The sequence below is a fragment of the Phymastichus coffea genome, unplaced genomic scaffold, assembly GCF_024137745.1.
Source record: "Phymastichus coffea isolate CEN01 unplaced genomic scaffold, Cenicafe_Pcof_1.1 PCOF00034, whole genome shotgun sequence".
In the NCBI taxonomy this organism is placed as follows: Eukaryota; Metazoa; Arthropoda; class Insecta; order Hymenoptera; family Eulophidae; genus Phymastichus; species Phymastichus coffea.
In genome coordinates, this window is record NW_026706845.1 from 2,377,182 (window position 1) to 2,401,597 (window position 24,416).

The following is a 24,416-nucleotide window of genomic DNA, read 5'->3' on the forward strand; positions in this document are numbered from 1 at the left end:
AAAGTTCGCGCCTACGTAGCAGTCATCCGTGAGCAGTGGCGTAATGGCGACTCTGATTTCATTCGTGATTCCTCCTACTTTAAAGGGGAACATCACGTGACCAAGTATAGGGCATGGGAGCCCATCAGCGAGCCTTGCATCGCCCGCTCTGGTCACATTCAATCCCAGTCCCATCACCGATGCCAATCTTAGTCCTAATTAACCCATGAACGTGGATGAGGCGGCGGTATCATAGAGTGCTCTAATTTTAAAGTCACCTATGTCTACCCGCAACCTCCACCTGGTCTCATCCTCAGGGTCATATCCACTAGTCGCATCTTTGCCTTCCTTCGTCGTGCTTTTCAGTGGATTTTTCCCTTCCGCTGCTGCGACGACGGTGGGCTTGCTTCTACTCGTGGATTCCTTCGGCAGAGGAGCTTTTTGTGTGGAGAGGCTTTTTCTGAAGTCTTCCCCCTCCTCCACAACCTGTATGTGGCCATCTGGTCCTTCCAGAATGACCACCCATCTTTTCTGCCGAGGACTGGCATCGGGTTCGATCGCCTTCTGCTCCAACGTACCGCTAGGCCCTGGGCTCTCTTGATGCCCTTCCAGGACCTGTTTGGATCCCTGGGTCGCCGACAACTTGCTGTTTCCCATCGGCGACCCGCAGCGAGAGGTCGAATCTACTGGAGGCGCGAAGATGACCTCTTCTCTTCGCTCTCCTTGCCGTTTCCCTTGTTGCAATCTAGGCAGAATTTACGACTAAATCCCAGTTTACCACAAACGGAACACTGGAGAGGCTTGGTTAAGTCGATCTTCCGCCTCTGTCCTTCTCGCCGCTCGCCAGGAGACCTGGAAGAAGGAGAATTTTTCCTTCCCCCACGCCATCGGCTCTTACGCTGTTCTAGAGGGCTGCCTTGCTTCTCATTGGCCAACTTGCGCAACATCCGCTCGATGCCCTCTTGGCGCTCTTCTATCTTCTTATCAGAAGTGGAAGCTTGCGTAGCCGATACCGATGCTTGTTCGGTAGGCCTCCTGGCAGGATTTTCCACGCCCTGTCCGCGCTGCGGATCTCCCTCCTTCTTCGCACGCGCCTTCCCTTCGCTGGCCATTGCAGCGGTTTGGGATTTATAACCACCCGTTCTTTTGCTCGGCTGGTAGGCGTACTGAGGGAAGATCGTCGAGTTGGGGTCGGCGAACACACGTCGACGACGACCGTAAGATAAGGTGTTCTGTACCTCGGTCGCCCTCCTGTTGAATTCGCGTATCGACTTCATCTCGCTCCGACGCAGCTGAATCTGGATGTTTGGGAGGAGGTTTGCATGCAGTAGGTTTAATAACCTCTCCAAGGGCATTGGTAGTTCCTGTCTATTTACGAGAGCCACCAGGTTGGACACGTAGTCTCGCACTAGTTCGTCCTCACCCTGGAACCGTTTCTGGGCTTCCTGCAACAGCCTTTGTTGCTGTTGCGTACTAGTGCCGAACCGATCCCGGGCGTCAGCGACGAAGTTTGCATAAGTTAGCCACTGGTACTTGTTGTTATCGTACCAGGTCCTCGCGTTACCTTCTAGGATCTCTGATACGGAAAAAGCAATTCTTCATCAGTTAGCCCTGCGCCCACGCGCAGATCTTCCAACCTTGAAAGAAACGTATCTATGCTCTGTGCCTACTGCCCGCAAACCTCAATTTCCATCCGCGGACAATTTTTCCAACATCTTAGGTTGTGGAGAGCCCTGAGGATAGTTGAGGACTGGTGCCAGATGATCCGCTTCGACTCCTCTGTCAAACAGATGCGGATCTCCCATACTATTCTGTATTGCTTCGCCAATAGTAATGGTCCCAGAATACTACTCTGCGGCACTCCAGTAGCAGTCTTGAGCCAGTTCGATACCCTACCGCCCTCTCTCACAACGGCCTGAAACCTGTCAGTCAGATAGCTAAAAAACCAGCTCAAGACAGGATCAGACAGACATAAGTCCGTGAGTTTGACCATCAGACGACCATGGGGGATAACGTCAAAAGCCTTAGAAAATTCCAGCAGGACAAGGATTAAGATTTTACGTTCCTCAATGGCCCTGCGGATGTCATGAAAGACGCCCAGGAGCGCAGTCTGAGTGCTGTGAAACCTCACGAAACCGGCCTGCCGTGGGTCACGCAGCTTGCAGCAGTCCAGATATGGCGATAATTGTGCATGAACGAGCCTCTCAAGCACCTTTGATACTTCGGATAATCTTGCTATCGGTCTGATGTCCGATAAAAGAGCGGGCGAAGGTACTTTGGTAAAAGGGGTGATGAGAGACCGTTTCCAAGAGGTTGGAAAAACGCTGCACGATAATGATTTGTTAACAAGATGCATGAGAGACTATAGACATGTAGAAGAGACGAGTTTGATCATCTTGGCAGACAAACCATTGGGACAGAATGTTCCGAATGAGGACGAGTTTAGTGCATTCATAACCTCCTGGCTAGTAACTTCACGAAATTCGAATGGAGAGTAGATGTGAGGAAAAAGTCCGATGTCATGGGAGGAGACAAGTTGACTATTGTGTGGGTGGGGGAAAATCAAAACGGAGATATAAGAGCACGCTTAGTGACTCCCAAGTTTCGTAACTCGCTCCATTTAGCCTTACTAGTTTTTGCGGAGGACAGCCTGCTTGAGATACTGGAGTTTTTTGCTGAGTCAAGGGCATTTGAGACGTCATTTCGAAGTCTTCGATACCCAGCGAATCACTGACCGACCAGGAGGAGGATGCCAGTTTATAGGCAACGTCATGCTTTTTCATGAGAGAGAGAATGCTCGGAGTTACCCAGGGCTTATACCTAGAAGATAACTTGATGCACCTGAGAGAGACTACCGCATCGAAAGACTTTATGAGGACTTCAGTAAGAGAGTGCACCGAGTCGTCAAAGTAATACAAGTCAACATCCATCGGCGGGTCCGAAGAGCGCTTCGATCGTACTGGAGATTTGTCGACCAGACATGAAAGAAAACTGTTAAGGATCTCATTGAAGGCCGCTTCGTCCACCCGATTTAACCCGCGGGACCTGATGAATCTGGTGATGTGCTTATTCGTGCTAAAATGATAGGTGAGTATGATAAAATCATGGCCAGCAATAAAGGGAGTATCAAATTTTCCACAGCTCTGGATGGCATTTCGGTCTTTCACTATGAAAAGGTCAATGCAGTATAGGAAGGGGGATTTATGTCAATACAGTGATAAGTGGGATCAGTAAATACGATGTGGAGGTTGTGTAAGTCGACGAAAGATTTCAAAGCTCGAGCGTCAGGCAGAGCGCTAGAAATCAGGTCGGCGTTAAAATCGCCGGTAATAATAATATTTTCGTACAGAGGAAGGTAAGTGGCCAGACAGTTGAAGAAATCTGTGGGAGAGCATGCAGAAAGACGTCTCTATATTACCGCCATCAAAAGTTTGGTCTTGTCGGACTTTATTTCGCCAAGGATAAATTCAGGTGTGTTATTAAAGACTGGATCTGAAGTGGCTAGAAAACTAAATTTAAGGTGAGATCTGACGTACAGGCCCACCCCGCTACCCCGTTTCCAATTCGGTCAAGTCTGAAAAAATTGAAATCGGGGAGAGAGGGGTGTGAATTAGAGATGTTAGGTGAGAGGAAGGTTTCAGTAATCGCTATGACGTCAAAATAAGTAGAATAGGCTTGTGCGTCGAGAAGAGTAAAGTGACAGTAAATAGACGGACAACAAAAAATCATAGGGCGGGATATAGTCCTAGGTTAGCAGGCATCATGAAACAGAAACTGGAGGAAATGGATTTGGCATCGCTTCAGATAGCTGAGCTGGAAAAATAGACACTGTCGGGCTAAAAGAACCGTTTGTTGTGTTAAGTTGCGGAGCAGAGTTTCTTGGGATGACGGCAGTGGGTCATAGTTTGGCAACCTGGGGCGCGAAATTGAGGTTGAGCGGCGCGTGTCTTCGAGTGCCGATCGGGGTGGCAGCCACTGACATGGCATCAGAGCACTGAGTACACGGAACAGGAAGCTGGCCGGGAGGCAAAAATGTACAGCTATCAAGGTCGCTCACCGACATTATGGAGATGGGAGTGGAACGCGTGTTTTCTCACACGTGGATGACCATGCCCGAGACGAAAAGGCGCGCGAGACCCAGCTCGCGACTAAGTGCAAGCGCCTTCACAAATAGATTGTGGAACAACTATTTAATAAGCCGGGGTAACAACTGGTAGATGAAGACGGGATTACCAAAACCACACTTAAAGACGTCCCTCGCCGTCTTCCCAGCGAGCTTCCCAGAGCGCTCTAAAATAATGTCACGCACTACCGTTGAGTCGATATGCATGACGAAAGCGGACGTAGTAGCGTGCGTCTGACCCCGCAGGGCAGTCTCGGTTGGGTTTGGACGTGAGCGAGTGGCAATCCATTTTTTGGTGGCCGCTATGCGACCCCGAGCGTTTGGGTAGCCAATCGCTTCAAAGAGCATACCGGTAGCATCCTCCAACTAACTCTGGAACTCCTGCGGAAGGCCCAGAATAAGAAGCTCGGAGCGATCCTTGAGACCCATTGCAGATTTAGGGCTCTTCACCTCGTCGGCGACACGATCGACTTGATCAGGATAGAAGTCTGGGTGGCTCTAATCTCGTTGCAAAACTCGGTAAATTCGTTATTTACGAAACTGGAAAATCATGCTGGCGGTTGATCGCCCGTGGTAGGAGCCATACTATCGAGCAAGGTCCGTACTGGGGGATAAAACAGTGGGAAGGGCAACTGATCGGATAGTGTTCAAGGAATCACTCCGCGATTTCACCTTCAACGTCTTCGACGGGAAAAGCTCGTAAGGTGACGCTTATCTCTTTCGGCCTGAGGCTTCGACGAGAGAAAAGGTGCCAGCTGAATCATAGTCGATTTGAGTGGAAGGAGGGGATGGCAAAAACGTGCCACCGGTTTGACGAGGGTTAGCCGAGACCGCAGACTCAAAAGAACAGGTACGGCAAATGAAGACCGTGAGATCAGGGTTTGAGGTTATATCTGTACAGTGCTGATGGAAAAATCTAGTACAAGCTTCGCGCTGCGAGATATTACCACTCCGTGCTTCACCACACTCGGTGCATAAATACAAGACCATTTGGTAAAAGTGAGCAGTTTGGAAATTAAGAACGAATTATGACAAAGAATAGAAATTCATAGATTGTGTCAAATTTTTCCCATTTCTCCTCCTCGGGTCCCAAAATTTCACAAGAAAACTGTAATACAAGAGCTAATTTTTAAAGGACAGAATCATAAGGCAAATTAAAATGTTTGAAAATTGAAATTTCGCCCGAAAATTTGAGTCACTGACCAGTTATAAACAGGAGCTCAGAAAAGTCAGAATTTAAAAGATTTGAAAATTCGTACCTCAGTGGCACCAATCCTGATTGTTAAAGATCAAAATTGGCGGGAGATTTGGGAGTAAAATGCTGTCATTTACAGGAGGCGGAAAAGGGATTCGCAAGTTAACCTAAAACGATTATTACGCAAAACAAAACACGCAGCACATATGCAAATGAAATGAGAAAATGTACTTGAAAAAAGAAAAAAAACAATGATTGATGAAAATGAACGGAGAAATTACATTTAAAATGAAATTAATTGTAGAAAAAGAACACGATTTGACATCGTCGATAACATAAAATTAAAATTAAAACTAAAATTAAAATGATCTAGCGTGTAGATAGCGCTAGATGCAAAATACAACAAAAATTATAATTAAAGAAAACAAAACAAGATAAAGTAAAATAAAAATAAAAATAAAATAGCTATCGCGATAACTAAACGCGAGACAAATCAAAGTGATGAGAAGTAATGCAGCAAAAAATAACACCGGCAAGTCAAGAGTCTTTCCGAGTAGATTGTAATGTGTGGAGTAACGGTAAAATTGTTGACAGGTACTTAGCAGTAAAAATTTAGAAGTGTTGCAATCAGTAAGGTGTGTAGTATGTAATGTGTAGAGTGTAGTAGTCCAGGTGTGGAGGCTGTGTTGTTAGCGTTGTTAGTAGAGGTGTGTAGCTTGAAACTCATCAAAGTTGGTGATTTAGTGAAGGTTATGTTATAACCAGGTGAGCGAATAATTCATCCACTGGCCAAAAATTGACTAAAAGCCAAGAATTTTTAGCAGAAAGCGCAGAGGCCAGCTGGACGAACTCGCTTGCAAAAGTATGCCGCTGGAGTAGCAAGAGTAAAGAAAATATTAGCAGAAGAAAAGCGCCTCAAAAATCAGTGTACCGCTACTCACCGAGAGAGAGAGAGAGAGAGACTGCAACAGCTCGCGCTCCCCTCCTCCTCCGCGCATTAGGGTCCAAAGCCACGCTGCGTGAGAGAGAGAGAGAGAGAGAGCGCCGCCAATTCAAGCTGAACACGCGTTCCCCTCGTCCGCACACTCGGACCATATATCAAATATGTGTGAGTGTGTAGCTAATATACACAGTAAGCATTGTCTAAGGTACATGTGGCATTGGCTCTAGTGGTAGAACGTTAGCCGGCTAACCCACTGCTAGGATGCCGGTTCGATTCTCCGATCTGTCTCTTCATTTTTTTCAATTATCACTTTCTATCCATCTTTAATGTAGTAATTCAATTATCAATAATATTTATTACTTTTTAAAAATACATTTTTCTTCGCTTATGTGCACGATAAATTGAATACACATGAGAAATGGAATGCACGTAAATAACACTTAACAACCTCAAAGTATTATAAACATCTAATTGTTTAATTTCATTTACTCCGTACTCTATGCACCGCGCACGACAAGTGAGTACTAAGTGGAACAAAGCCCTTAATTTACAAATTATAAATACATGTATGCATTATTATCCAAGTGTTCAAAAAAAAGAAAACAATACTATTTCGAAAATTAACGAAACTTTACATTTTAATCATGGAATATAATTATGCAAAAGATAAACAAATTTGGCGAGTAGAAAGAATGACTTTTATATATAAGAATATCTATCAATGAACGCTTACTTCTCGATGTGATCTGTCTTCATCTTCATCCGTACTCGGATAATAGTTATGACGCATTTTTTATCACATACGCCATTTGGTTATTCTTGATCGCTTCATATTATACTGTATAATATGTAATGAATTACTCGTTTATTATGAATACTATTATTCAAGTTATACTGTGCTTAGGTAGAAAAAGTAGTTATAATTTTAAGAGCTAGAGCATGTACACTATATAGCGCATAAAGCACCTCTTCGATTCTACTGCGGATCAGCACCGAGTATCGAACAATTCAAAATTAAGTTGTGGCTTATAAATAAAATATGGTTACGCAGTGTATAAATTTGCTATAACTATACTTTTCTACACATTATATTTTGTACCGTACTAATATTCATCAAAAATATTGTTTATTATATGAAGAAAATTATATGAAACCTTAATAGCAACAAACCTTAGTTGGAACGACAGGACTTTATATAAGGCAGACGAACTTACAAAAAATCTGCTGGTGTCGCTATAACTCATATTACCTTTCACTTTCTAGTTTCCATGGCGATGGCTTTGTTGTGTCAAGTTTGAACGTGCCTATTGTCGTCTTGTTGTCATCCACTTTAATTTGTTACTACCGAAATTTTATTAAGTGATTGGTGAAAATCTGTATACTCACCATCTGTAGTACTGCATTTATACGCCAATAAAAATTCGATTTGCAGTCTTCGCGGTATTTATTGCTTTTCTAAAGTATTTTTTCATTTATAAAATAGAACGTTTAATAAGCCGATCGGCAACAACTAACAAATTTTTCAAAATGATTAAAAAATTTTATACTGTTGTATTCATTTCAAATTTTATTTTGACATGTATCCGAAATCGATGTTGGCTATAAAATTATGTCATTGAAAAGTCATAGGTTTATGCAAATAGGTTATAGCAAGAAAGACAATGTACATAAGGGTTTGAATAACATATTTTTAGGAATCACCGATATAAATATAATACTACAATTCAGTGAATTTTCTTATTATTTTTTTCAAATAAAGTGGTACGGCTATTCATATTATACTTGCCAAATTCATATTCGGTATTACCAAACAAAATTGTAGCTACACAAAAATAATAGATTTTAAATTGTTTGTCTATTAAACGCGTATGAGTATACTTTACGTTTCACATTCGCCTTTACGTTTAATACGTTCGTTCAGATGTCTCCTTTTCAACGGAGTTATACTCACCTTAAGTCACCTGACTTGTGACACTCCATCTATCTTAAGTGTGAGTGACCTAATGTTTACTCCAATTATCCCCTCGATAAGATTGGTTGAAAAATTAACCGGTGACGGAGCCGTTAAACAATAAGGGAAAGAAATAACGTAATGCGGCGAATAAAATTAACATCGTTTATCTCTAATAAACTACAGTCTTCGATGAGCCGAAAGACTTACGCACGCGAATAGGATTAACAAATTGCTACAATAATACGGGCGGTTGCAATCACGACGCTCTCAGGAAGCTCGATTGTGATCCACTTAGCAAAAACATAGATGATGCACATAGTGCACCATATGGCCAGCCTCGCGGCTGGCCAGGTCACTTTGTGCCGAAATCTTTTTGTCAAAGCGGCGGATAATAATTGTCTTCCTCAACAGAGAATGGAGACTTCTCAAACAAACAATTCGTTGTTTTGGGAGAGGATGTCGTAAACTTCTCTTTTCTATACAGACATATGCAAATGCAAATGCTGATGTACAAAATGTGTCACCGATTGCCCTTGACAAGCAGCTAATGCTAGTCGACCCGAAGTGAATCCAATGTGTATTTGAACGAAGACTTGCAATCACAAGTGCGGATGTGTGTACCTTCACGCGGTGGGGCTAAAAATGCTATCTCTGTAAAGAAACAGTAGGCAAAACACACAACGCTTGTCCCTAGGGCAATAGGTCAACCGGCCAAATAAACTATAAACAACACGGACCATGACAACACGTGGTGAGGTACGGCCTATAAACGCCCAAACATTCAACGTGGAGTCTACCACACCCCAAGAGCTCAACTCGAGCCCAGAAAAGCCAAAGTCCGGGAGTCACTTGAGGGGAAATCTCTCTGGATTGTGGTTCCGCGCGCCCTCTTAGAGGACGGGAGACCGCCCCGGGAACTAGTTGCAGAGGACCAATGGTCCCGGCAATCCGAATTTAATTCGGGTAGATAACAAATTACCCCCTATCAACTAGCAATCGGTAGGTGCCACTATTGTGGGTAAAGAGTCGCGGCCGTGGTCATAGCAGCCACTCAAAATTCTTTGCCTCGAGCTCCTGGAGTAAGGCCCGACACCTTTGTATGAGAAAACACAATTTGAACGCTAATTTCGAACGCTAAAACGCCTGATTTAAGCTTGGATCTCGGAAATTGATTCGAATGAGTGTCATAACTAGCACGAATACTGAAAACTGCCTGGGGAGTCGCCTTGTCGGCTAGACGAGACCCCGACCCTGACCCAAGTTAGAAAATATTAATCGAAAGAGCAGAGATCAATATCAGCGAGTCATAAAGCCTTCCATAGAAAGCGAAATCCGAAATTCGGGCGAAAATTAGGAAACAACTTTTGAATAACGGATACTCACCAGCGTGAGCGGGGATGACCGAAACGCTATGGGGAGACGTGCCACGGAACGTCGAAGCGATGGACCTGTGAGTCGTGGAAGCAATCCCTTAGTACAGGTACGCAGGGTGGGGTGTTTTGAACGAGAGCCCAGGAGAGAAGGCTTAGCTGGTTGATCGTCTTAGGAATTTCCTCTAGCTGTCCTAGCTGGGTCTCTCTTCTGACATCCCAATTTGGGTTGGCCTCTGCGGAGCAGTGGTACCAGGTCAAGCCAATCTCATAAGATTTGTATGCCGCGTGCTTCTGACGCGGTAGACGTTAGGGCAACTAGAGTCCCGTCGCGCCCAAACCGAGGGTCAAGTCTTTACTTCCGTTCTCCTTGAGCGTCGAACTTTGAAAAGATCGGTACTCCTTTCGAGGAGGTCGCCGCCTTAGATTAAAAAGGCTCCAACTCACTGTGAGCGTCAGGGATGTCGTAGCAAACTTGACTTCCGGATCTCCAAAGTATTTGAAAGCGAAGGAGTGAAAGACAGTGAGCTATGCCAACCTATTGGCGCCCAGGGAGAGGGGTGGTAATGTTTAATTACACTGTGCCATCCTTAAAACGGAAAAGTATGAACAACGCATACACTAACTGCTACAATAATACGGGGAGAGAGAAAAAGAATTCAAACTTCTACCGCGAAAAACTAACGCTTGGCGCGACTACAAAAACGGTCGCGATTGACAAAATACTACCGTAAGTATTTTGTCACGCAGAAAAAGGGAGGTGCATCTACCCTATGGTGCAATTACGGTGATCAGCCGTAATTGTTGAAGAAAATCGAATGTTGGTGCTCCTCTGGAACCACCTACACTGTCTTGGTCACGAATATCGGTGACTGCTGCTGTTTTGCTGCTGCTTTAGTTGCTGCTGCTGTGATGGTACTGCTTTTACTCAGCTTCTTCGCTATTACTCGCGCACTTATCTAAAATCAAGTAAAACTTTCGATTGAAAAATGGCAGTGCAAAACTTTTGGCGGTTCTATCTACAACAGCTGAGGCTTAACTGAAATTTTGAACTCTCGCGCGCCCTTTCTCTCTCTCTCTCTTAGACGTTCGCTCTAGCATAGCGGGTGCTACTCAATCGCGAACGTATCGATTGATCGAATCAATTACCGTTGCAAAAAATTGAGAGAAGGAATGCTCAGAGAGTAAATCCATAACACTAATGCGCTTTCTCCAATTTCTTAGAAATACGAAACATTGTCATTTAATTAGGTATACCAAATCAACAGCTTCTTACTGGGTTGCAAAGACATACGTATACCAATGTTGGACTAGAAAAATTGAACTTTCCTAGTTGCGACGGTTTAAGGTAAAATATTATGCATAAATCAAATAATAATTTTTGATTAAATAATCAGATCTGGCGATTCCGGATGAAATTATGAAAATGTATATACGAGGGTGGTCCGATAAGTACTTAGCCTCACCGCCCGATGGCGCCACTCTCGCAAAAGAAATATTCTATCACGTAGTACAACCTTCTCAATGGTTACTGTCAAGATTTTAGCCGGATCGGAGTTGTAGTTTATTTTTGAGAGCGTGTGAAAGCAAGTGTTTCCGTTGATTTTTGAAAAATGGAAAAAGAGCAGTATCGGTCGGTGATTCGATTCTTGTTTTTGGAAGGGAAATCGCGCAGCGAAATCAAAAAGCACTTGGATGCTGTGTACGGTGACTCTTCTCCTTCGATGGCGATCGTCAAAAATTGGTTTAACGAGTTTCAACGCGCAACCGTGAGACAACTTCAGAGCAATGTCTGACGCTGTTTAAGCGTAATCCGAAGGAGTTTTTGCATTGTTTCGTGACAGTCGACGAAACATGGATCCACTGGTATACACCAGAGACCAAGGAACAGTCGAAACAGTGGACTTTACCCGGCGAAAGTGCTCCGAAGAAGGCGAAGACTGCCCCATCTGCCGGAAAGGTGATGGCCACCGTTTTCTGGGATTCATAAGGTGTGATCTACATTGACTACCTGGAGAGGGGCAAAACGGTTACAGGGCTGTACTATACCGAATTATTAGGCCGATTTGACGTCGAATTGCAGAAAAAACGGCCCCATTTGACGAAGAAAAAAGTGCTCTTCCACCATGACAACGCACCAGCTCACACCCCCGCCGTTGCCATGGTCAAATTGGTCGAATTAGGCTACGAACTCCTGCCCCATCTACCGTATTCTCCAGATTTAGCCCCGTGCGACTTCTTTCTGTTTCCAAACTTGAAAAAGTCACTCGCCAGGCAGAAATTTGAGTCGAATGAGGAGGTAATCTCTGCCACGGAAGCCTACTTTTCAGACCTCAGGGAAACGTATTTTTCAGACGGGTTAAAGAAGTTGGAGCATCGCTGGGCCAAGTGTATCGAACTAAAAGGAGACTATTTTGAAAAATAAAACGCCACTTTTCCAAAATTTTCGTTTTTCTTTTGTAGGCTAAGTACTTATCGGACCACCCTCGTACGTCGCAATCATTCAATATTTAATGCCAACATTTTATTATGATGAATAACTAAATTATGATTATTTAGTTGTTATATGATTATATAGATTGTATACGAGGTGTGATCAAAAAGTAAGGTGAATTTTGAAATTTAGCGGGCTACGTCCGTTCGATCTTCGACTTTTTTATTTGGTTATGTCGGTACACTCGTCTAGAACATACGTTCCAAATTTCAGCTTTGTAGTATGTTTGGTTTGTTTGTGAGAGGCATCAAGGTTAGAAGTGTTTTGCGTGCTCCACGATTTGCTGCTGTCTAAAAACATGGATCAAAGAGTTTTCATTAAATTTTGTGTGAAAAATGGAATCAAATGTTCCAAAACACTTGAAATGCTGAAAGTGGCATACGGTGAGTCTACTTTAAGCCAAAAAAATGTTTACAAGTGGTATAAACTCTTCCAAGAAGGCCGAGAAGACACCGACGACGAACCTCGTTCTGGACGCCCCTGCACATCAACAACTGATGAGAATGTTGAAGAAGTGAAGAAAATAGTGTTGGGAAATCGTCGAATTACCATTAGAGAAATTGCTGATGATATTGGCATCTCATTTGGTTCATGCCAATCAATTTTGACGAGTGTTTTAGACATGAGACGTGTGTCAGCGAAGTTTGTTCCGAAATTGCTCAATTTCGACCAAAAGAAACATCGCATGAGCATCGCCCAAGAGCTACTGAATGACGTCAACGATAATCCAGATTTACTCAACAGGGTTATAACAGGTGACGAAACATGGGTATACGGTTATGACGTCGAGACTAAGACTCTATCGTTGCTTGTGCGCGAATTTTTGGCTAAAACCAACACAGTAACGATGCCACAGGCACCGTATTCCCCAGATCTGGCCCCCTGTGACTTCTTCTTGTTCCCAAAACTGAAGAGGCCCATGAAAGGACGGCGTTTTGCCACGATTGAGGAGATAAAGACGGCATCGAAGGATGAACTAAACAAGATCACAAAAAATGATTTTTTGAAATGATTTGAGGATTGGAAAAAGCGTGGGCACAAGTGCATTATATCCGAGGGGTATACACTTGTACACTACCGTCCATAAAGATTTGCCATCCCCTTGCTGAAATCATCAAAACTTTAGAGTTTTATGGCTCAGTTTCTATAAGAGCTAGAAAATCCTGCGGGGTCTCATTTGCAAGGTCTTGCCAAGACCTTTCAAATGTTGTAAAACATATTTGATTTTATTTGTTTTTTGTACAACTTGTGACGTCATAAACAAATTGTTTTTTTTAAATTTTTTCACATCAACTTCGACCACGACTTATTTATATAATAGATTCTACGATGGAAAAACTGTGTAAGCCATTCGATAGAGCTTTCAAAAAGCTACAAAATTCATATCCGGAAAATTTTTTTACCTTTATTTTTTATGAGCTATCTGGTGTTTTATACAAAAACAAAGATTTTCAAAAAATGGGCTGTATTTTTTTTATTTTCAACTCTAAAGAAAAAACTCTCCGAAGAAAAAATGTAGTATTTTGCAAGAGCTATCAAATGCGCCACTCAGAATTTAAAAAAAAAAATTTTTTTTTCATATTTTTTAGAATTGAAATTTTTCTAGAAAAAAAAACTGAAATTACGTATATTTAATAAAATTAGTAAGTAACTAGTATTTATAACAGAATGGGCTTTCAAACAATGATAAAAAGATACAATTATTGAACCATAATTTATTACTTACTCAGAATAGATTAACATAATTTGGTTACAATTTTTCTACAAAATTTATCTATTACAACGTTTCAATAATAACATAACAATAATAATTTCATTTTTTATAATACTAATAACGCTTGTAATTAATATATTATCACAATCTGAATATAAATTTCAGTTGTAAACAAAAACGAAACAATACTAATTATTTAAATGTTTTTTTCATCGAAATGTCCACCTTTGTTTGCTATAACTACTTTACAAATTCGAGGCATTCGTGCTACAAGTTTCTCTAAAGTTTCTGCACTTATTTTTTTCCACTGATTTTCTAAGATATTACAAAGATCCTTCTGGGAAGTATGTCCTACCTTCCTTACAGCTCTATCTAGATCATCCGACAATAGTTCGATAGGGTTAAGATCAGGAGAGTACGGTGGCCATTCCATCACAACTAATTTTTTTTTCTTCTCCAATTAAGCAAGATAACTGTTACATAACTTTGAAGTATGCTTTGGGTCGTTATCTTGTTGGAACGTAAATTTGCGACCAATTATTCTTGTTCCGGAAGATATAACATTTTTTTCAAGAATTTTTTTGTAACCTTCTTTTTTCAACTTGCCATCAATTTTAAGAAGGTCACCAACCTTAGAACCACCAAAACAAACCCATACCATTACTAAGCCGCCATCATGTTTAACCGAAGCACACATATTTTTCTCTAAATGTTTTTGCTTATTTTTTCTCCGCACAAAACATCTGCGTTTACTACCAAAAACCTCGAATTTGCTCTCATCAGACCACAAAACTTTTTTCCAATCATAAATGGTCCAAATTTTATGTTTTCTGGCCCAAGCCAATCGTTTCTTTTTATTAATCGGTTTTAGTAAAGGCTTTTTAATTGCTATTCGACCGTATAGTCCATCTTCATGAAGTCGTCTCTTTATCGTAGTAACACTAAGTTTAACATCATACGCTTTTTGAGTTTCAACAGAAAGTTCGGGTGCCGTGAGTCTTGGATTATGTGTACTTGTACTACAAATGTGTTTATCAGTAGCGCTCGTAGTTTTCCTAGGTCTTCCTGAAATTTTTTTGTTTTTGATATTTCCTTGAGTTATGAATTTTTTAATGTTGTAATCAACTGTTCTTCTTGGAATATCCAAAATTTTGGAGATTTCATTGTTACTTTTATTCATTTTATGGAAGGCGACTATCTCAGATCGCTCTTCAATGCTTAAGTTTCTTTTTTTCGTCATTTTTAATGAACAAAAAATACATGCATAATTTACTGACTAGATTAGACACATTGATATTTCACTCATTAAAGCTGATAAGAGACTGATTTTCCATACGTATTCTCTGCTATATGTATACATACATGAAAGTCAAGTAAATCAAACCACGTAAACACTCAGTGATTATCACAGTGATTATCGGTGAGCACAATACTGTAGAAAGTCATTAAAAATGAAAACAATGCAAATTCCTCTGTTACAAACGTCGAATACAATAAATGTATCTTGTTATCATTGTTTGTAAGCCCATTCAGTTATAAATACTAGTTACTTACTAATTTTATTAAATATATGTAATTTCAGTTTTTTTTCTAGTAAAATTTCAATTCTAAAAAACGTGAAAAAAAAATTTTTTTTTTTTTAATTCTGAGTGACGCATTTGATAGCTCTTGCAAAATACTACATTTTTTCTTCTGAGAGTTTTTTCTTTAGAGTTGAAAATAAAAAAAATGCAGCCCATTTTTTGAAAATCTTTATTTTTGTATAAAACACCATACTCATAAAAAATAAAGGTAAAAAAATTTTCCGGATATGAATTGTGTAGGTTTTTGAAAGCTCTATCGAATGGCTTATACAGTTATTCCATCGTAGAATCCGTTATATAAATAAATCGGGGTCGAAGTTGATGTGAAAAAATTAAAAAAAAACAATTTGTTTATGACGTCACAAGTTGTACAAAAAACAAATAAAATCAAATATGTTTTACAACATTTGAAAGGTCTTGGCAAGACCTTGCAAATGAGGCCCTGCAGGATTTTCTAGCTCTTATAGAAACTGAGCCATAAAACTAAAGTTTTGATGATTTCAGCAAGGGGATGGCAAATCTTCATGGACGGTAGTGTATCTCAAACCTTATAAGAAAGGCTATGGACTTGATCTCAAACCCTATCTAGGATCAGGCTTGAAAAAAAAAGTTTGAAATAAACCTACTGAATAGAGCCCTCACAAACGCCGACTTGATGAAGTCTGCAAAAATTTTGAATATGCCAAATTTTCGCAGTCTTCATAAGAAATGACTTACCGAGTTCTGGACCATATTATCACGAATCAGCTATAGTCAATCTTGATGACGTCGAAGGAACAGAAATGCACTGGGTGGCTTATCGCAAAATCGGAAAAAACGTAACATATTTCGTTTTGGAGATCTTAGGTTACCTATTGATTTAATGATGTATCTTGGCGATATCGAGATCAAATATAATACGAAAAGATATCAAGATTTCAATTCTCACGTATGAGGTCATCTTTGCTTACAATTTTTGTGCAAGGGCATGAAAGTAAAGGCAACGTGAAAATATCAGTAGTCATGTTCGGACAGTCATGGAGGATTCGTTAACTCTGACTCTCTCGGATAATTCTTCGCTGTTGGAAGCGCACTATTTCCCACCAGTTGAACAATCAAATCATAAACATTCTAAGTTGGGCTTAATTGAATTTCTAACGTTCAACTCGATACCTAATATTAACGTACATAGTCATAATAAATTTTACGTCGCAAATCAAATTATCGACATACTTGTCGGGACCTACGAGATCGACGACATTGATAAATTTCTTCGCAGAGCTGTGCAGCGTCTCTGCACTGATAATAATAATAAATAAAATTAAGTTTGAAACCAAACAACAACACCTCGCATGGTACAATCAAGTGTTCTGAACCTATCGATTTTCGTCCGCAGAATTCTATTGGACGATTGTTGGGTTTTCACAACGTACATTAGAGACAAACGTTTCTCACAACTCTGATCTGCTTGTCAGTATTTTCAAGGTGAACGCTGTAAGAGTCCAGTGTAACATAACAGCTGGCGCTTAAGTGAACGGAAACACTGTTTAGGATATTTTTTCCGGCAGTACTGCCTGGATGTAAAATTATTGAAATTTCCTCTCACGTGATTTATGTTTCAGTTACGAAAAAGTGAACGATCACAGTGAACAACTTTTGTTTTTATGCTCGGCGAATTTCTGCTGTCAAAAACAATGGATCAAAGAGTTTGCATAAAATTTTGTGTAATAAATGGAATTTAGTGCTACAAAACACTTGAAATGTTAACAGTAGCATACGGTGAGTCTACTTTAGGTCAGAAAAATGTTTACAAGTGGTAAAAGCTCTTTCAACATGGCCGAGAAGACACCGACGACGAACCTCGCTCTGAACGCCTCAGCTTTTCAATAACTGATGAAGGTGTTGAAGAAGTGAAACAAATGGTGTTAAAAGATCGTCGAATCACTATTAAAGAAGTGGCTGAAGACGTCTATTGACTCGTGCCATGCAATTTTTTCCGAACTTTTGAAACTACTTAATTTTGAACAAAAAGACCGTTGAAAGAGCATCGCTCAAGAGTTGTTAAACGACGTCAATGATGATTTTGATATGCTCAAAAGAGTTGTTACTGGTGAGGAATCGTGGGTTTATGGTTATCACGTCGAAATTAAAGCCCAATCGTCCCAATGGAAGACTCCAGAAGAGCCAAGCCTGAAAAAAGCACGTCAAGTTCGATCAAATGTCAAGGTTTTGTTCACTGTTTTCTTTGATTATCGTGGCATAGTACATCAAGAGTTCTTACCACAAGATCATAAGATCAATAAAGAGTATTACCTTGAAGTTATGGGCAAATCCACGGAATTCTTAACTGTAGATATCAAGAAAATTTGGAAAAAAAATTTAATCGCACACTCTTGTTATTTTGCACATATGTTTATCTACCATCGAGAAGTAATATTCCACGTTTGTGCAACATTTTTACCGAAGGCCGTCAAGGTCAGAAGGACAAATATAAGTAATTCGAACAAAAATTAAATTTTATTAAATTAAATCATTCTTTATAATCTCTCATTGATAAATAACGTAAATAAATTTTTTTGTAACGCACGAAATTATCTCTTTTTATTAATTTTATCCTGACATCTTTTAGCAGCCAGCTCTCTCTTTTGTCCAGTTGCATCGCGCTTTTTTGTTGCTCAATTTTATCTGAAGTCTTCATTGGAGTGTAGACTAATTGTATAAATAATCATACTTAATTATTGAAACTGTTAATTTTATATAAAATACTCTAAATTGACAAATATGATAATACCTTATTTTCATTGAGACTCGATTTACGAACTGATTCATTTAGAAGCACGATGTGAACTGAAGAAAATGTATAAAGACGAAGTATACCTACCTAACGCCTGTATCTTTTATTTGTCGAGAATTTGTAAACAGAAAATGATGAGAATGTCCTACAACTATTTCGCGAACAGAAAGTCGTCAACATAAATGCTTATTAAATGTATATGAGAAAAAGAAGTATTTTTCATGATACAGGCACTCAAAAAATAAAAGTGGACTTTTACAACAATTACATACACGTATTCCTAAATTCGCGTTCATTTGCTTATAATTTGAACTGCAAGTATTCAATTTATACTACTTTTCTGCACGTCCAATTTTTGTTTTCTTTGGGAATGTATAACTTTGACTTTATCGTCGTTTTATTAATATATATCCATTTTATTTGATAGCAACGGTATAATAACAGGGGTTCTTGCGGTCCTTGTATTTTATGATCATAACTAATGGATTAATGGAATCACAGGTAACAGAAATCTTATTAAAATATTTTTAAAGATGTGCTATACGATATTATGGAATTTTTTATGGTTGCACGAATTTTCTTATCTACTTTAAACTCATCTTGTCACGCGTATATCATGCGCACATATTCGTGTCACGGCTAGATCTCTTCGTTTTGGTATCAGGAAGAAGTAATACGTTCAAATAGTTGGTTATATTGAGGGCCGCGATCACAAAAGAACAAAATATTGAAGAAACATCGATTTTACATAAAGTTATTTCACGTCATTGGCATGGTGTAGGATTGTTATGGGGATTCGCACATCGACATGACTCATGCCACGATTTCCCATTATGGTCAGTTATCTATCTAAAGTTTAATCAATATGATCCTTGAAGGGCTGCGAGTAGGGCATGCGAAAGATTGAAAAAAATTTAGGTTATTTCATTGAAAAATTTCCAGTTTTCAAGGTTTTAACGGCCTATTTTTTTAAATAAAAAAGACTTAGGCACACAATTTTTTGTATAAATGTTAGTAATAGTATGCTCTATCGAAATGGCATATAAGTATTAGCTTACAATTTCACATAGCTACAATAAATGTAGTGTTATGGCTATTTCACAAAAGTTAAAAGTTCCGTGGATTTGCCCTTATGCGTCATTTGCGAGAATCAATATGGAATTGTGGAAAATCAATTCATGGATTTTGTATGACAACAATGCACCTGCTTACTTATCGTAGCTTGTGTCGAAATTTTTTGCCAAAACTAAAACCACAAACATCACTCAGGCATATTACCCGGATATAGCCCTCTGCGACTTTTTCCTGTTCCAAAATCTCAATAAAACCCGTGAAAGGACGGAGGTTTGGAATGATTGAGGAGATAAAGAAAAAATCGCTGGAAGAACTCAAAGCTATACCAGAAAGTGCTTACCAGAAGTGCTTCGAGGATTGGGAAAAACGTTGGCACAAGTGTATTATATCTGAGGGGGATTACTTTGAAAGAAATAACATAAATATTGATGAATAAATAAATATTTTTTCATAAAAATAAAAATTCACCTTACTTTTTGAATACACCATATATCTGGTTTCAGGTTCTTGATTTTTGTAAAATTTTGTTGGCCTGTATAATTAATGTATAATTAATTCGTTTCTTTCAAAAATTTCAATATATACATGAAATTTTTGTTTTAGTACCGCCTGGATGTAAAATTATTGAAATTTCCTCTCACGTGATTTATGTTTCAGTTACGAAAAAGTCTGTAGATTATTTATAATTACGCATGGTCGATCAAGACGGAAATCTAATTAATTTTTATCGTGAAGTCATAACCATCAGATTACGACACAAAAGCGTATTAAGGGAATCGTTTACGATTCTAAGAGTGGTAGAGGCTATATAAGCACTGAAAAATGCAAACCCACCATCAGTTGTCGACTGAAATTGAAAACGTTAACATGGCGAACTCTACTCATCAATCGTCATCGGAAAGCGAAAGCTTTAACACGTCAAAGCATAACGTTCCTAAAATGTCTTGGGTTTAGAGTAGCTCCTGGTGGAAAATAAATTGCCAAATTCTTTTGTTGCTTTCAACCAAAAAATGCTATTTGCCACATGTTTGAAGAAATTAGGTATGAGGTGAATGCTATAGAAATAGATAAATGTAAGAACGTTAGTCTCACAACAGTTATGATGAACGGGTTACCTCTCACTCCAAGTCAAATTTTGATTGCCCAAAATGCCAGATGGATAAATATAAAACGAGAGGACCATAAAATAACTAATGTGAATGGCGACTTTGATGTATTGATTCCTCTGAGCTTCATAATTTGATTCACTAAGGATTATTGCAAAGTGCCAGTGAATATGAAACACGAATTAATTCTCATAAGATCAAGTACAGATGTAAATACAGTTTATCAAGCGAAGAAGACCATCAACGACGTTGAAGCTTACGAAAAATTCAAGATTAATGTAACACGTCTCGAATGGCTTATGCCATATTTGACTGCATCGAATACAAAGAAAATATGTCTTCTCGACTTTCCAAAAAGCAAACGAAGTATTTTAATGAGTTTTCGTAGTTGGGAAATATACGAATATCCAGCGCTGCCTGCAAACAGAACTGCAACTGGACAGTTAAAACGACAAATGAGTTGGAGAAACCACGCTACGTCATCTTAGTCTTCTAAACTAATCGAAAAAATAAACCAAACTCTAACGCTAGTATATTTAATCATTACAAGATCAGAAATGTAAAACTATACCTCAATTCTCAGTACTATTTATATGGCAATGTCAATATTGATTTCAGTAAAAACCAGTACACAATGTTATACGATATGTATGCAAATTTCCAAAACGTATACTACGGTAAAGATGCCGAACCGATGCTCAAAAATCTCGAATATAATAATTTCATGCTACTCGTAGTGATTGACTATTCGAAACAAAACGAATCATTAAAGACTGCTCCAGTAGATGTGCGCTTGGAGTTCAAAACCAGAGAAAATATTCTCGAAGGAACTACAGCGTATTGTCTTAATCTATACGATTGCATCGTTCAGTATAATCCAATAAATAGAGACGTGAAGAAACTTATTTAGGAGAGGAGAGGGGTATTAAAGAATTGACTCTTTTCTTAAGCCGCTTAGTAGTAGCTTTCTATCGCAATAGAGTACGTAGTTGATATGCAAGGCTTCATGATTCCTGGCAAAACTTATGCTGTGAAAGAGTTAGCGATACTTCCTTTTAACTACAACGAAGAACCACTCGTACGCTTGTTGAAACCTCCTTTTCCATGGCGAAGACTAACGAAGAAATATAAGCGAGAAAATCTCTGGTTATAACTCTACTATCAAGGATTAACAGGGAACTCTGGCCATTTTAAATACGAAAAGCATAAATTCATCATCACAGATACACTCAACGATGCCACAAAAATTTTTGTTTCCGGAGGTCTGAAAATAGAGCGGTTAGAACGATATGGTCTCAAAGTTTTTGATTTGAATGATTGAGACTATTCACCTTTCGAAAAATTAAAATCAGTTACCGTGTGCTCTAATCATAACGGTAAATACGTAACGACATATACACATCAAAACGTTAAATTAATGAAAAAGTTTTACATCGATGGCTGTTGTATGGATTGGGAAAAGAGCGATGAAATCGTTGAAGGATTTCTATAGTAATTTTGTTTATTTTAAGTGGATAATTTTAAGAATAATGTATTTTTTAAGAACATGCAGAATAAGATATATATTAATATTGTGATGGTAAACGTCTTGTTTGCTCTACCATCTCGATCACGCGGCTGCCTATGAGGGCAACACCTACCGGCCGGGGAAAGCAAAAAACGGGAACTCGGTACGATACGGGACGGAACGCGCGCGAAGGAAAGAACCAGTCGAGGATTAGGCATCTGAGCATTAAGAAGCGCAGAGGAGCCAGACGTAGACACTAACATTTAAAGAGAGTGCGGAAGTAAGCCCATCAATAAGTTTTCCGTTGTGGCCGTTCGGAGTGTGTGGAGATATCGCCATCGTAGGCGACCACGAAGTCACGGAAGAGTCGACAGGACGATGGAGAAAATCCCGTTTCCAGCAGAGAAAAGCGGCAACCTGAGATATCATAGGCGATACTGATTTGTTCCCCCTGACCGTGCGATTGTACATCCAAGGTAAGCTGGCCAGCATTGCGCCGCGATTTTTCTCAAACCACCGCGCTTGATTTCTCTCCCCTCGTACCGGCGGTTATGAGAAAATCGGTAGCATGTATGCAAACGAGTGTCGCGAACGAAAGATTGTGAACGAACTAGCGATGCATGATATAGTCACGCACGCGGTACAAGCGTAAATGTGCGGGCAAAACGTGTTGTAAATTATTTGATGAATAAACCAGTCCGTGTATGTTACAATATATATATATATATATTTCTATAGTGATATTGTTTTTTTAAGTAGATAATTTTTAGAATGACATGTATTTTTCAAGAACATGCAGAATAATATATATATATATATATATATATATATATATATATATATATATATATATATGGGTAATTCTTGACTATTTGGATTGACTTGTAACCCCCAGGTTGCGGATTTTTTTTTAATTTGGCACAATTGTTATACACATAAAAGTGAGATTTTTCCCAAATTTTAAAGACGATATATTAATTATATCAAAAGTTATTAACAATTAAAGAAAAATGATAAAAAATACGTTGGCATAAGTGTATTATATCTGAGGGGGATTACTTTGAAAGGAATAACATAAATATTGATAAATAAATAAATATTTTTTCATAAAAATAAAAATTCACCTTACTTTTTGAATACACCTTATATCTGGTTTCAGGTTCTTGATTTTTGTAAAATTTTGTTGGCCTGTATAATTAATGTATAATTAATTCGTTTCTTTCAAGAAATTACAATATATACATGAAATTTTTGTTTTCTATTGATTTATTGATGCCTTGTTAATCCAAGAATTGTGAGAATCATCAAATCCAAGCCATTTTACATGTACTTGATTGACTCATTTTCTTATAACTTTTTCCAGAAGATATGCCATCCGGATACATAGCATTTTGCAATTCTTGTTCATAAAAACCACGGCCAATGAGATTATCTTGATAATCTTAAAGATAATATGTTATTGGCTTTGTTCTTGTGATCATTTACAACTGTGTATTACAGATCAAGACAGTAATTTAGTCAATTTTCAAGAAGAAGTAATTTCAGTATGAGTAAATATAAAGGTTATATCGCAATGGGAATCATTTATAATACCAAGATTGGACATGTAACGGTCCTATTTATGAGCTGTTTATTAAATGACTGCAACTAGTCTAACGTATTTATCTGTTAGTCAAAACAATACATTAAGCGGCGCTACCTCACTGTTTACGCGACTGTATACAAATAAGAGTCGAGTCAAAACAAATAGCGTGACGTCACAAATAATAGACATAGATATAATGAACCATAATATTGAGAAAAATATGTTAATTATAGATAATTTGAATATAACAAAGTATCAATTATATAGATTTTAATATACAGATTCACAATATCTCATTCAATTATAAATTTATAATGAATATCGATATGTAAAGTTAATTTATTTATTAACATATGAAATATTAGAAAAATATAAATAATTTATATATAAAATGAATAAACATAGAACATGAGTAAGAATTGGTTTCATTAATAACAGCTAAATAACAACTGTTATTAATAAATAAACAATTAATAATTTATTTAAACAATAAGCTATATATCGAACGAAAACATTAAGTTAATACTTGATAATGACAATTTTATGATTTAGAAATCTTGGATAATTAATCTAATAATCGCATATTAAGATTAGAAGAAAACCGTTACAAATATGAAAAATTAGTCATAATTCAAATGTTATTAATTAATTTAAATAATTAATTTTGGAAAATACTTCCAAAATTAATTAACTAAAAAGCTATATGAAATTCTAATAATTTTCTATTGTAAATAATGTAATATCACGTTAATTAACTTTATTAGTTAATAACTTTTGACGACACTATTGGCGATAATTGTATACTGTATAAAATCAACAAATAACTAATTCTGTAAAATTTACATGTGTTAAAACTTAATATTAATGGTTATTTACTTGTAAATGAAGAAAAATCATTTCTCAAAATTCGCAAATGTCTCTCGAATTTTCGATGAAATCTCTCCTGCAATAATAAGCGGGAAAATCTGTGTATAAATAGGCCCACCTTTGCACAGGCTAGATTCATTCACTTCTAG

General features: G+C 38.5%; 1 protein-coding gene across 6 annotated transcripts in view; it reads left to right on the forward strand.

Annotated features, from left to right (window-relative positions):
* The window catches only part of LOC131663385 (probable Na(+)/H(+) antiporter nhx-9), a 1,718,187-nt gene that overhangs the window by 1,269,498 nt on the left and 424,273 nt on the right, over positions 1–24,416 (forward strand). Inside the window, exon 12 of one of the 6 annotated variants that reach the window (XM_058933777.1) lies at positions 23,179–23,487. The exons of the other annotated variants lie outside the window; for them this stretch is intronic. Coding sequence (XP_058789760.1) covers positions 23,179–23,202 — 24 coding nt within the window. The 3' untranslated portion in view covers positions 23,203–23,487. Of the gene's footprint in view, positions 1–23,178; positions 23,488–24,416 lie in introns of those variants that run through there. 6 annotated transcript variants of the gene reach the window in all.